This window comes from Falco rusticolus, chromosome 4 (assembly GCF_015220075.1).
Source record: "Falco rusticolus isolate bFalRus1 chromosome 4, bFalRus1.pri, whole genome shotgun sequence".
Lineage (NCBI taxonomy): Eukaryota > Metazoa > Chordata > Aves > Falconiformes > Falconidae > Falco > Falco rusticolus.
The window spans coordinates 84,160,174-84,174,511 of NC_051190.1; the positions used below are offsets into that span (position 1 = coordinate 84,160,174).

General features: G+C 44.5%; 1 protein-coding gene across 8 annotated transcripts in view; it reads left to right on the top strand.

Moving 5' to 3' along the window:
• Nucleotides 1–9,544: 9,544 nt before the first annotated feature.
• ITGB8 (integrin subunit beta 8) overlaps nt 9,545–14,338 on the top strand; it is a 68,889-nt gene continuing 64,095 nt past the window's right edge. For 7 of the 8 annotated variants that reach the window (XR_005103536.1, XR_005103537.1, XM_037382508.1 and 4 more), the window contains exon 1: nt 9,836–10,099. Coding sequence is in view for 5 of the 8 variants with exons in the window: in XM_037382508.1 (XP_037238405.1) it covers nt 9,970–10,099 (130 nt within the window). In the remaining 3 variants the exon portion in view is untranslated. Of the gene's footprint in view, nt 9,596–9,835; nt 10,100–14,338 lie in introns of those variants that run through there. The other variant, XM_037382512.1, reaches the window with a different exon arrangement.

The following is a 14,338-nucleotide window of genomic DNA, read 5'->3' on the forward strand; positions in this document are numbered from 1 at the left end:
AAGACACCTTTTTCTAATGTATCTATGTATCTAGAATTCATAACATTATACAGTGAATGTTGTGTTTTACTTTATAAGTGGATCTCATCAAAACTTTTTGGTAGGCTGTAGAATATAGAGTGGGATCTGAACAAGGAGAAAGAGGGCTCTGAAGTGATGTGGCCACAGTATACATGCAAAACTACTACAGAATCAACCTATAGCTTGCAATTAAGTTGTAGTCAACTTTTTAGTGTTGGAGTAATACTAATGCACATTCTCTTTATCATTTCTGTGATGAGTTCATCATCCTACAACCTGGAGCACAAACAGTAAACAAAAGAGAAAACTAAGTAGGAGGTATTTCAGGAGAAAAAAAACCCCTACACCATCATAGACTCAAAAAATTTCTGGCCAACAAAGAACTGCATTTTTGCTGCTTTTTGGTTTTGAAGTTTAATCCTGATTTACACACCCAACTCCATTTTGACTCCTCACAGGATCTGATCTGTTTTATTTTTGGTTTACCCTCTCCTCCTACAGGAAAGACACCTCTCATGTTCTTATAGGGAAGTGGACTGACCAACTGACAAAGATGCACTAAAAAATAAACCAAGAGTCTACAGAGAACTAGTGGTTTCCACCCACACATGGGAAGAAGCTTAGTGACAGCATCATTTTGGCCCTCATCATAAAAATGAAAACCCACAAGTAATCAGTAAATTCATAACTGTGCATTTTCGAGCTGTGATCATAGTGTACATGCAGTATTCCCTGAGAGACAGTTAACGGCTAAGAGCAAAAGATCTAGTCATTCTCTTCTGTCCTTCTGAGTGGTCCATATGACTATGACTTCTGGGGCACACACAGTTATATTTGAGTATATGACACTGATCACATCTCTTGAGATCATAACCTTCCACAGCAGTTATTATTATGATGGTTTGTGCAAAAGTAAGGTGCGTATCACTGATATTGTACAGCTTATGGTGCTGGCTGTTTTCTCTTTTACTTCAGTTTTGCACCTGTATTCTTCTGTTGAGCATGGTGAAATTTGTTTAACTTGATGTAATGTAATCCTTACTCGTTTCAGGGTCAGCCTGGACACATCTCCTGCAAATTAACATTTTGTGTTCCATTTTCTTCCAAATCCAAGTCATACAGTTTTGTTAATTGCCAGCAGAAATGCAGACACTTAGAAAACTGATAGAATTGAAATGAGAAAGAATATAGTGATTAACTTTTCTGACCTCCCATGTTATATAGGCTATACAACTTCACCTGGCAATTTCTCCATTAACCTTAACACTTCTGTTTGATCTATAGACTGTCTCTCATACAACTATTGAGTCTTGAATTACAGACCACCCGTGATCGAAAATGGAGCCAAAGAAGTCTAATCAGAAACATTTTTTCTTCTAACACAGTTAGGCTTACTAAACTATTTTGCAACCTCTACTTCTCCTCAGCTTCCAGCGTTTATTAGCGTGTCATGTCACACAAGGATTATTTGCTGGTACAGTATCACATTAACTAAATTCTAAAGGAACAAATTACTAGTTTGACTGTAATTTAATTATGTAAAATATTTTCCATTTGAGATAAAAGATAAGATCTGGCAAATCCTAAAGGTAGCTGTGTACTCTTACCAAGTATATGCTAACAGCGTGACCTTAATTTGGTCCTCAGTTTATACCAACTCTTTAAATGTTATCAAACAATTGTTACTTCTAGGCTGCCTCAACTCAGGCTAGAAGTATCTGTCCCAAAGTGGTGTCTGTTCTTTAGCAACACATGAATCCCACAGTCCCTCTCATGCCCTATTCAGACTTCAGTAACGGTCAATACCAGATGCTTCAGCAAAGGCAAAGAAATCATCTTTAAAAGACCACATCACTATATGGCTGCAGGGAAAATTTCTCTGCAGCCCCACACAGTGGTTGGTTCTTGTTCTGAAGCATGAAAGCTTATCTTCATTATGAATTTTTATCTCAAATTTACACTTTTTACAGTTAAAGGCACATAAAGTTCATGTAAATATCTCATCTACTTTTAAATCGTACAAAGTTCTTATCTGGAATCGGTGAATTCCACAAGTTAATTATACATTATTTTAAAAAGAATCTTAGCTTTATTATAGCATAAAGGGAAAACAGCAAAACTAGTAACTACAGCTCTACTACATCCTGGAATTAGACAAGAGCAGATTTATTAATATGAATAAAAAAAATTCAGAAGTAGGGATGAACTTGTGCGAGGTGCTGCCCAAACATACATGCTCCTATGACAAAATAACAATGTAAGGATAAGCAGGATGTGAGAGGTAAGGAGATATATGTACAGACAGATATTTGACACAATTACAAAACTCAGTAAGTAATGGGTTTTTTTAATTATTTCCAAATGTCCCCATCTGCCTCCATTCTTCCTCCATCTCACCATTAAACATTCTTGATTTTTTTTTGTCACGTTAGCAGTGAGAGTGGAGAGGGGGTATGCAGATAAATGCCCCGTAGAGAACAAGCATCCTGCCCCTAATGGGCACACCACACTCCAAGGCTGAGGACAAGAGCAGATGAAATCCTATCAGAGGCTCAAAACCTGTGATAATTCTGGAAAAACACACCCTCCCCGTCCCTGTTCCCCACCTCTCCCACTTCCCCCTCTGCCACACACACAGAGTTTGTCTGTGGGATTTTTCCACTCATTGGCCACTGCTCAATGCATCAGATTGAGCAGCTTAGCTATGGACAGGAGAAATGATTTGTATTCATCTATCACCCACTTAAAAACTTCCGTGTTTTAACTGTAGGATACTTTTTGAGAGTGAACTATAGAGCTTATTCTGTACCAAAAATCAACTTTAATTTCTGTTAAACAATACTAGTGCTGTTTCTAAACAACAACTTTCCCTTTCAACCTCTTACACTTAATTTCCTCAATAGTTTCTCAGGAGGAACTTCAATCTTTCAGAAGTCCCAAGAAATATTTCCTAGTATTTCTCCACTATATTCTAACTTTTTCTTTCTACCAGTTCCTTGTAAAACATTACATAGGAAACCTCTGGGAAATACGAGTGAGATAATGGTGACAGGGGCTTACCTGGGAGTTTTCTCTGAAAACTTTCCAAAATGTTGTCAGGCCTGCTGTATTATTATGGAATATTTCATATCCCCCTTTGGTAACCCAGTATCTTAAATCCTGGGGACAGAGAAGAGGTGATATCATCACAGAAAGAGGATGAGGGAGAAACTGCAGCACTGCTTGAGTTAGCTGTATCAGCAGCAATCGTGACCTTGAGACTCCATCAGGGAAGTGCAAGAAGCAGGGAGGGGGTAGACAGGGAAAGCATGAGGCCTGTAAAGTATCTGAGGATCCCCCCAAAGTGACTGGGGAAAAAAAATCATGAGAAGAAAGAGTGAAAAAATAATTTTTTTGCAGTGAGGAGGCAGGAGTAATAGTCTTCAATGCAAAAAAAAAAAAAAAAAAAGAGGAAAAAATAAATTTTGAGGAAGAATATAAATGAAATGAAAACGAAAAATGAAAATTTTTAAAAAAAGGAAAAAAGAAAAATTAAAAACCCCGAGGTGTAACACAGTCACTTGATTTGCACCTAAGCTGGCTCTCAGCAGTAAGTGGTGGTTACATACCTTTTTCAAGTATCAGAGAGAAAGGTAGGAGACAGGCAACAAGAACAGAAGAAAAAGGGTGGAGGTAAAAGAAGATAGTAACACGAGGAGTGCCAGTGTACTGTGGACAGTTTCAGCTTGCAATAATACAAAAAAAAAAAAAAAACCAAACCTGATAAAAGTCCATATCTGCTGCTGAACTTCACAGTGGCTGTTGCTCCTCTGAGAAATGAAAATAATATTTGTTTATGTCACAAACTGTCCTTTGATATGTATATTTTCAGAGGAGTTCAGCAGCCTTAGTGTCTGTGGATCTACACCTAAACCTATCAAGAGGAAACCCATCCTCTGCGGAGCTGGAAACCCATACAGTTAGCATCAAAACTGTAATGACTGTTTTGGGGTAAGATGCAGTCCTTTGTGAATATAAAACTAAGTAAAATGATATGCTCTTCATTCTCTGATAGTCATTGAAGGAAAAGAGGCAAATGGCACAAAGATTAGTAACACAGGGTCTGGTCTTTGGTCCTTCAGGCAAAAGTCCTACTGAAATAAGGTTAATGAAGTAACCTATCTGGCTACTGCTCTTCTATCCTATTCCTTCCAGAAATCAAGCTGCAGTGTCTGTAAATCTGTGATGTGATATCTGGAAAATATTAATGACAGCATTTAGAAGAACCCCAGGTAAATTTTATACTTTAAACACAGGCCACAGGGGAGCTCTTTCTGAAGTCAGAAAGGCTGTCAAAGCACACCACAAGTTTATTTGTCAAAAGGAAGAAAACACTTCTATCTCAAATACCAGTTCCGTCACATAAAAAAGCATAGTGGAAGTACCGAAAAATCTCAAGTGTAACAGTGTTCTTTAAAAGTCTGCATGTGGCAACAGCTAAAATGTTCTTCTTTTAGAATACATCTGTTCAACTGAATATACTGCTGGGGTTTTTTCAGTAAATACTTCCAGAACAAGATTATTCGAGCATTTCAGTAAACAACCCCAGGCTTCAACCACTTGTTACAATACATGGGTTTATGCTTTTGAGTATCTTTGTTGGATTATATAGATAATTTCTTATGCTTGCTTGTCTCTAGAAAAATCATCCTACCCTTTCCGAAACAGAGGAGGACACCTTCACTGAGGCCCCCCCTCAACGCTAATTTACAGATCAGCTGTCTGTACTACAGATGTCCCTGGAAATCAGTGTCTGTATAGATCTTAAACCACTGGTTTTCACCTACTAAACCCTAAACAGTCTGATACCTTCTCACCTGAGAAGCTACTACTGTCTCTGTCTCAACTGCATGCTGACCATTTTGGTTGAGAATCCATCTGCATTGCAATTTTTTTTTCTCGCAATGGTGTAAAATATCTCAGGTCTATTGTCTTACAACACGCACTTCTGGGAAGCACTGAAGCACACACGATCAAGATATGGAATTTCTGGAGGACTACATACTCTATTTTTTAATATGCAAATTTTAGAATTCAATTGGTTATATAAGAAAATAAGGGAATTGTACCGCTGGGGTTTTGCAAGTAATTCTCTACAGAAGAGCAGAAGGGAGGAAATATTGCTGGCACTTAGACCAGGAAAAAAATCATCTGATAGTCAAACCCACACAAAGAAATGTTGAATAAGAACAACAGTTAGACACAATATACACAAGTCACCAGGCTGAACGTATGAAAAATAGAAGGTGTTATTCCTCCTGTCTCTGTATAACATTGACCAAACTGTAAAGTGTTGAGAAGGTAAATGCAAAAAGGTAACACTTCAGATGTTGCCAGATTGCTTCATACAGGCCTACTGAAGCCACTGGAGTTGCAAACCCAAGTAAGATTTGTAAGCCCACATGACATGCCAATGTGAAATCAATGGAAGCCTTAATGAAAAAACTATTTAGAGTATTGGTCATTTTGGATTATTGTTTTTCTTTAAAATGCACAATTCTCTCCTTGTGCCATGTGCATCAGGAAATTCAGTAACATGGACTGGTAACTAAGGTAGGTATTAATGAAAAAAATAATGGAAAATACTACTTGGGGGAGTAAATATTGTTTTGAAAGCTGACGTTACAGTTTTACAGTGAGAACTGAGCCTAGAAATGAGAAACAATGTGCATAGTTTTAATGTCTTGTATTTAAATGCATCAAAACTTTGTCAAAATTATATAATTATATTTTATCAAAACTTTTGTATACTGCATTGGGCAGCTGGAATTTTATGTAGCATTTTATTGGATATAAAAACCAGCATAGGTGGATCATTCATAGTCCACACTGCTCAGGGAGAGGCCCATGACACCTTGACAATCTGTTTCTTGGGAACAGCTATTGACTTTGAATTGTTCCATCACTTGAAATTGATGGGTTATGAAAGATTTGCAAAATACACTGCCTTTTTTTATATGAAACAGATGCAATTTAGATGCAAGTTTTGTGTAAAAAAAAGAACCCAACCTATAGCAAATGCAATTGTATCTGACAGGCAAGCGTGTGATCCTTTGATTTAGTTATACAGCAAAGAAATACATTTTGCATGTCAGTAGGATCAAGTGAAGCGACCAAATCCACAACTACTGTACTCCAGCAAGATTTTAACTTACTAAAATGGGGAAGTAGGAGGAAAGTGCAATTAATCTAAGTATACGAAAATGCTTTCTATGGGGATTTTAATCATGTCTAGGATGCCATGATAATGTAAGAAATCACGTGACAGGCTAATGAACACATAATGCATTTTTGATTTCAAAAAAGTTTTGATATTAGCGGTTGTGAAACACCATCAATCTTCCCTTTGCAATCTCGGTTTGGACTCTCCCCCTTGAAATGGCACATCAAAGATAGTTGGAAATATTCAACCAAAAAAGGAACATGTTTTTTGTAAGAAATGCTTTGGGTTTTTTGACTCTAGTGAACACTCATTGTAGATGCAACATTTTTAAAACTGTTTCCTGAAAAGAAAGGCTATTCACCAGCACTGTAATAGAAAATTATATTTTGTTTTCAATAAAGCAAATGTAAATACTGGAAAGAAACCACAGTTATAACACTTCAAGAAATTTTGTATACATACAATATAAGAACAGAGAATTACACACTTTACACCATAAAAATTCATTAAAAAACCTAGAGTGGAAAAAGCCCCACAAGGCCCAACCAGCCCTCTGCTCAACACATGTCCAATTAGATCAGGCCGCTCAGGAACTTGTTCAGCTGAGTGTCAAGTATCTCCGAGTATGGGGATCCATAGCCACATTACTTCAGACATTCATGGCCCTGTGGATAGGACAATGGACTGAGACTTAAATCCAGTTCCACTGGTCTTAAACTCCTTGCTACATGTCTTTTATGCAACCCTAGAGATTCAGTTTTTCCACTTGCAAAACCAGAATTATTCAAATCTCCTGTGTAATGTTCTCTGAGATGCAGCTTACATCATTGCATTATAAACACTGCCTATACAACAATATATTCAAAGATGCTATTGCTGCAAAGTAAATATTTTTAAGTCTTTGTATTTCACTATGGAAGGAATGAAGCTAAAGAAACAGGGAGAAGCTGCATTTTACATAAATCAGTAGAATGCTCTGAATATTTACAGTGACCTCAACTCATAGAGGCCTCAGCTATTGGCACCTTCAGCTCTTGGCTTTGTTACTGCTGATACTGGTGGCTTTTACTATTCAGGGTGCATAGCTGTCACCCAGTACTGGCATCCTTTACATTATGTTCTCAGTGTTTAAGCTAATGACTAAAGTGTTGTTCTGGTTACTTATTCTCAGATTTTTTATGAAAACTATCCATTTTTTTTTCTTCCACGTTAGACAGCAGGTATTGTCTTTCTGCCCAGAATGCCAAATCCCTAGATGTCATCCTCATCAGGAGTAGTGCCTGTAAGGACTCTGTTTCCTATTTGCATGGTAAACAGCCTATGCTTAGAAATTCACAAGATACTTCATGCTGTTGAAGACAGAGCCATTTTCTGTACAATGCTTACGATAATTTAAGGCCTGATAAAGACATTCATACAGAACATATCCATATGGAGTATTAGCTGTATTCTTCCTCCCATCAGCATTACTGAAGACTATGCAGGTAAAAATCTCAAAGCAGAGAGACCTCAGTTTCAGTGACTTCTGCTTCTGCTGGGACTTTGCTTAAAGATATTTCCCCAAATTTCTTTATGTCTCATCCTGGAGCCTTTTTTCCAGATACATTTGAATCGCTATGACTTTGCAACATTGTGACCCAGGAGTTCGACATAGTGTCAAACAGGAATAAATTGAGTTTAGTTCATCTGCCACAAGTGCATTCATTTCAGAAAATTGCACCCAACCAAGCTGTCATGGGACTGGTAGCTCACCACTTACACAGTTTGAAATTGTGACCTCTGAAATAAGAGCTTTTAGGTCAAGGATGCCACAATATTTGAAGTCGCATAGATGCTACCCTATCCCGTTACTATCACTGCACATGGCTTTCTCACATCCTATATCCCTATTTGGGCCGTGGTCGCTTGAGGAATGACACTCGAATGTCTAAAAAGAGGGGATTTTACAAAGATGAAGCAGATATATGATACAACATTTAAAAACTCCCAAGAGTGGGAGTGTAGGACTGCTCCATTGCCATCTCTTCCTCAGCAGCCTTGAACAAACCCAGTGTGCATTTGGCTTCTGACCTCTGACATGCAGATGATAAACCACCCTTATCTCAGCCCCGCAAGGTTAGCACAGGGTCTGAAAATGCTTCAGCAGCCTTTTATTCACAAAGCCTGTGAAGCAGCAGTGTACTTCCACTGGTTGCATTTGCATGATTTATGAACGTTGTACCCTGCACAGGCAAACCTGGACGCCGCACTGAGACACTATTTTGGGATCCTGCGCACTGACAGCTGTTGGGTAGCAACAAAACGAAGCGATGACACGGAGGCGGTTATCGCGGGCTCGGCGCTCGGTCCGGAGGCCCCGCGGCCGGCACACCTGCCCCCGCGGCGGGGCCCAGCGCCCAGCCAGGCCCGGCCCGGCCCGGCCGCCGCCGCCCGGCAGGCCCAGGTGCCCGGTGCGCGAGGGGTGCGGGGAAGCGGAGCAGGGCCGGGCGGTGCGGGCGGGCTGGAGAACGCACCTAGGCCCGGCGGGGCTTTCCTGGCCCGCACGGCGAGGTACTTTCCGCCCGGCCCAGGGCACGGTTAACCTTTGCGTTACTCCCACTTCGCCCGGAGGGGTGGAAACTCCGAGCAGAATCTATTCGGGGAGAGCAACAGGAGCGATTAAAGGCGGGGAGGTGTTTTTAGGTAACACGAAGAACTCGGAGGCGGCGGGGGCTGAGGGGGAGCGCTGCGGCCAGGCGCCGTGCCGGCCCGGGGAGGGGGCGCCCGGCGGTGTTCCTGAGGTCGGGGGCAGCGACGGGGGGCGCGAGGGTAGCAGGAGCGAGCGCTGGCGGCGGCCGGCTTCCCACGGCGGGGGGGCAGCACCCGCCGGCACGGCCGAGGGCTGCTGACAGGGTCGCCGTCCGCCGCACGGGGCCGAGAGGCGGCTGGCGGACGTCGCAGCACCGCGTCCGAGGCCTTCGCCCGCCTCCCCGCGGCGAACCACGGCCGCCGCGGAACAAAGAGGCGCGGGCGGGCGCAGTGACTTCACCGCCGGGCTCGGCCCCGCCTCCGCCCGCCCCCGCCGCGGAACCTGCCCCGCTGCCGTCTCCTAGCAACGGGGGGGACCCGCGGGCCCGGCGCGCACCGGCCGCGGCGGGGCCCGGCGGCTCCGCGGGCGGCCTGGGCGGCAGCGGCGGCGCATCGCCGCCGGCCGCGCTCCCGTGCCCCCCTCCCAGCGCCCCGGCCCCGCGGCGCGGAGAAGCGGCCCCGGCAGCGGCTCGGGACGGCGGCGGGCAGCGCCCACCTGGCGGCGCGGCGCCCCGGCGGGGCTGCGCGGCGGGGACGGACGGGGGAGGCGGGGACAGCCGCCGGGCGGTTGTTTCCCCGAGCGAGGTGCGGGGCCTGCGCCGCTCCCCGCGCGGTGCCGAGTGCCTCCCCGCGGCTGGGCCGGGCGGGCGGCCGGGCGCCCCTTGCGCGCCGTGCTGGAGGCGGATGGAGGGAGCCGCTCTCCGCGTTCGGCCGCGGCCCCGCCGCCGCCGGGGGGCCGCCCTTGGCGGGGCGCGGGGGCGCGGCGGGCGCTGCCCCTGAGATGCGGCGGCCCGCGCCCGCCCCGCCGCCGCCGCGCGCCCTACCTGTGCCGGGCCCGCCGCCGCCCCTCCCCCGGCCCCGCCGCCGCCCCCGCGGGGGCCGGGACTGAGCGCGCCGCGGCGCCGAGACACGGCCGCGAGGAGAGGGCGACGGAGCGGGAGCGGTGCCGGCCGCGGCGCATGATGTGGGTGCCGCTGCTGGCGTGCCTCGCCGCGGGGATCGTCTCCGTGCCCAGGTGCCAGCGCGGTCCCGGAGCCCTCCTGGGGGCGGCCCGGCTGCTGGCGGCCGTGCCGGGACTCTGCCAGCGCCGTAAGTTGCCGAGCCCCTCGGGCTGCTCGCCGTGCCCGTGGCCGGCTGGGGTTGTGGTTGGGCTCGGCTTTCGCGCGGGGTCCGTGCGTGGGCGGAGGGCACGGCCGGCCGAGGCGGCTGCCCCTGGGGCACACGGGTTCGCTGCGGGCACCCGCCGCCCCGGCCTGCCGGGCGGAGCTGCCGGGCGGAGGGTACCTGCGGGCAGAGCCGGGCTGGGGCGGCTGGGGCGCCGCTAGTGCCCGGGACTTAGCTGTCCATCCCGGGAGCGCCCAGCCTCGGCGGAGCCGTGGCAGCTCCCCGGGAGCGTGGGGAGCCACGGGGAGGGTCGCACTCCAGGGTGCTGCGGGTCCTGAGGTGCCCGGTCACCCTCTGCACGCGCCCGAGAAGCAGCAGAGAGACGCCCCCCGGCGGGTCACAGGCTGCGGATGGGCAGTTCTCAGGGATGAAAACACCCGGGTTTACATCATTGGTACGGCATTTAGCGGCAGGGTTTACAGTGGTTAAAAGGGTTACGGGAAGGATCTGCTCTTTACCTTGGTTTACGTGCGTGCTGACAGTTCCCCGGGAGCTCTGGCACTGGTGCTGGCAAAGGCTCCGGTAAATGTGGGTACCCCCCCAAACTGTGGAAGGGCTTCTCAAAGCCCCGGGCAGCAGTTTTGATGCCTGCAGGCTGAGAGGAGTTTCTGCGAACGTACCTTAGATCGTACAGCAGCTGATCAGACACGGCTCTCAGGTTCGTCAAGTATTTCACGAAGGATCCTGCTTAACTGGTGGTGGTCAGAAAAGCAGATCAAGTTCTCAGTCACCTTTCCTCATTTTTCTTTTTCCCCTTGTGGAATAATGGCATATTCCAAGTTTAAGCCTGGAGTTAATTTAAAATGTTAACATGTAACCTCTAAAAATAAGATTTACAATGGGAACAATGTATTAGTCTTAAGTTCTTTATTGCATATGTGACAAATTCATGCCTAATTCAGTGGGCTTTGCCCAGTGCTATTATAAACAATGGAATAATTTGTTAACTTTCGTAGGATAATTTATTTTGCTTTTTTGGCTTCATCTTTTGAATTCAAAACCAAACTAAATGTCAATAGGAAAAATAAAATATAATATTATTACATTTTTATGAAACATGACTTGTATTTAGTATCCCGGATTCTTTTCTATGCAGTGTAATTGAGTTGAAAGGCTAATTGAAACTTTATGGAGAGGATGTTTTTGGTGCCTGAGTGCAGTGTTGTGCTGGCTCATGAATGTAGCTCCTGGGTACACAGTAGTGCAAATGATGCATCAGAACAGAATGCCTGCAGGGGAAGATTGTGCATGGGGCTTTTGCGCCAAAGGATGCTTGGTCTCTTTGTTCTGCTTGACAGTGAAAATATACATGGGTGATACGTCATGGGTTACGTGTTTATTGTGACAACAGCTCCCAGACTGGGCAGACCATAATTCTGATAGACCTTGTTTTTTCCTTTTCATTTGAAACCTCTGCTAATTCATGAAAGCTGAAAGTCATACTTAATTCTTTCCTTCACACATAGCCACTGTACAGGCTAGACCCACAGCTGAAGCAAGAAGAGGGGTTTATTTTGTTTTTCTGTGAATGAACACATGAAAATTTTCATTCTTACTGTTGTTGTGTGCTTTTACTTTTGGTTGTGATAGCTCAGTCAACCACTGCAACATCACCTGGATTCTTTGAACTTATGCAGACTGCTCTGAGAGACTGCGCAGCAGCCCCATGTACAGCTAAATAGCACAGCTTTGTTGAAGCAGCAACTCCTCTTTGCTTCTGCGTTGACAGTGCTGGGCATGGAGAAGAGCATCATGCTGTTCCCGTGCCATTAGCAGCTTCAGTTTATTTATGTGCAGAGTTGGCAGAATCTGCATATCTGTTGCATTGAATCTCCAGTTCTAAAAGAGACTGGAATGAATATGAAATGTACATGGAACTCAAATTTATTCATTCTTGTTGGAGCATTTGTGGCTCTGCTAATAGAAATATGGACGGTTTGATGCTACCTGAAGTATTTGTTCTGCAGACTGCAATTTCAGATGTGAATTACTGCTTGGGGATAAATAAAGGTAGAATTTGGTCTCAGGTTTGGAGTTATGAGGAGCACAAAAGGAAATCTCACAACGCTGTGAAGTTGCAAGCCCCGAGTTACAGGTTCTGTAAGCTCAGATAAAAAGGTTAGTGTTGCCGCCTTCTACAAAGGGTCCCTTGTTCAGTAAGTCTCACCAAAGGGAATTTGCAGTTTACTAAGCCAACAAAAACAAATACCTGACATAAGAATGGAGCTAGTTCCATAGTGATTTCTACAGATCCCAAATTTATATTTGAACACTAAAATCTGACAGACTCCTAAAGATGTAAACCAGTGAACTGAATAAAAGCTGAATTCTACAGCGAGAGCACATGTATGCATTGTGTTAACCAGTTGTGTAAGTGCGCGCTTCAGTGGAGACAGTTCCTTTGCTTTATTCAGAAACTAAACTGTTGAAACGCTATAGTTTTTATCTGCTGTATAAGCACATGGAACATGTAGGGCTTAAATACTGAGGAATGACAGTTAACAGAGGACATTGGTTCAGATCTCAGCAGTGTCTTAAAACCAGGTTTTACATATATTAAAATCTGAAAACTAAGGTATTTCGTGCTTTCAGAAATACTAGGTGGTCATTCCTGTATGAAGCTCAAGTAAACAGTTTACTTGTAATATGCACACAGGGATGGGATGTCATGGAAATCTTTATCCCTAATTTAAGAGCTGAACACAGTCACATAAAAATTCTGTGACGTAGTCATGGTTGACAAATCTCTTCACCCTTTAAAAGTTGATATTTTCAGTTGTCTTTAGAGTGTCATTTGGAAAGACCAGTTAGGGGTTTTGGGAAAACAGAGGAACTGTGATCACGGCAGGGACAACGGTTAATTGATTTATCTCAACAGCATGACTTCTGATGCCAAACAGATTCATTAACAATCCCTCATCTGGATATTTGGTGTTTTGCCAGTGGTCATGTCAGATTTTCATGTGTGTTCCCTCTAGTTCAAAAGTTTCATAAATCATTACTCTGTTAGTTCTCAAAGGAATAGGAAAAGCCATTTAAACCACCCATGGAAGAATTGTTTTTGAAGAGGGGTGGTCAGGAAATGTACCTGCACACACAAAAAAGTCTGAAATAAATGATACATCATGGTAGCTTTAACTGGTGTTTGATTTCTCTTCTGTGATGGCCCATTTCCTTTTGGGACTCAATGGAAGAAGCTGTGGTGTATGGGATAGTCAGCACCGAGAGGGTTCTACTTTGCCTAAAGGCTTAAAACAATCCAAGAAGAGAAAACCCTGTTTTAATTTCCTGAGTCTGTGTGGGTGATCTGCACCCTAGGGTTATTGGACCATCTTCAGGAAAGCCAACCTGGGTGTTTGAGAGGGCTGTAGGTGCAGTTCTGAGGAACAGCGAGGGGGAGGTTTGCTTCTCTGCACATTGCCCGAGGAGCATATGATGCCATGGTATGCATAAATTTGCTTTGCAGATTGTACACTTCTCATAATATGTTGCAATTTCATGTTTCTTTAGGGGGTTTATGTGGTAGGGTTTTTTTTATTTTATGGGTTTTGCAAGTTGAATGATACTGGTGGTTGCATGTATAGTATATACAATGTTTACATACTACAGATGTCTGAGATGGGGTGAGACTGGGAAAAGGGAGGAGGTGGGCACTTTACCACCTTAGAAGAGCAATAACCATGCTCTTGGTGCTCTGCAAAGGTTGTCTCTATGTCATTTAGGACATGCTGTTGCTGCAGAAAGTTGTGAAGGCAGACTGAAGATTGCATGCAGCAAGAATATTCTGTATAGCAGTTTGAAGAGGCAGCAGCTTCTTTTCTGGCCCTTAAACTTTAAAGGTCTGGAACTGCAACAAATGAGTAAGCAGGCATTATACCCCATTATTCAAGAGGCCTGAATGAATAAATTTGATTTTCCACAAAAATACAATCTAAGTTTAATTTACCTCCCCATAGCATCAGAAAGATGTCAGAATGTGAGCTTTGTGGAAGCTTAAGAAAATCTTCATCAAGTGAGCCCTCATCTGGTTGTATGTTCAACAAGAGACATTAAAATGTCAGATTATAATCTACTTTAGCCTTCACAAAGTGCATAAATGCTGGTAATATTTTTCAAGTCCCTAGGAATAACTCATAATGACATGTCCATGTTAATTGTGTCTTG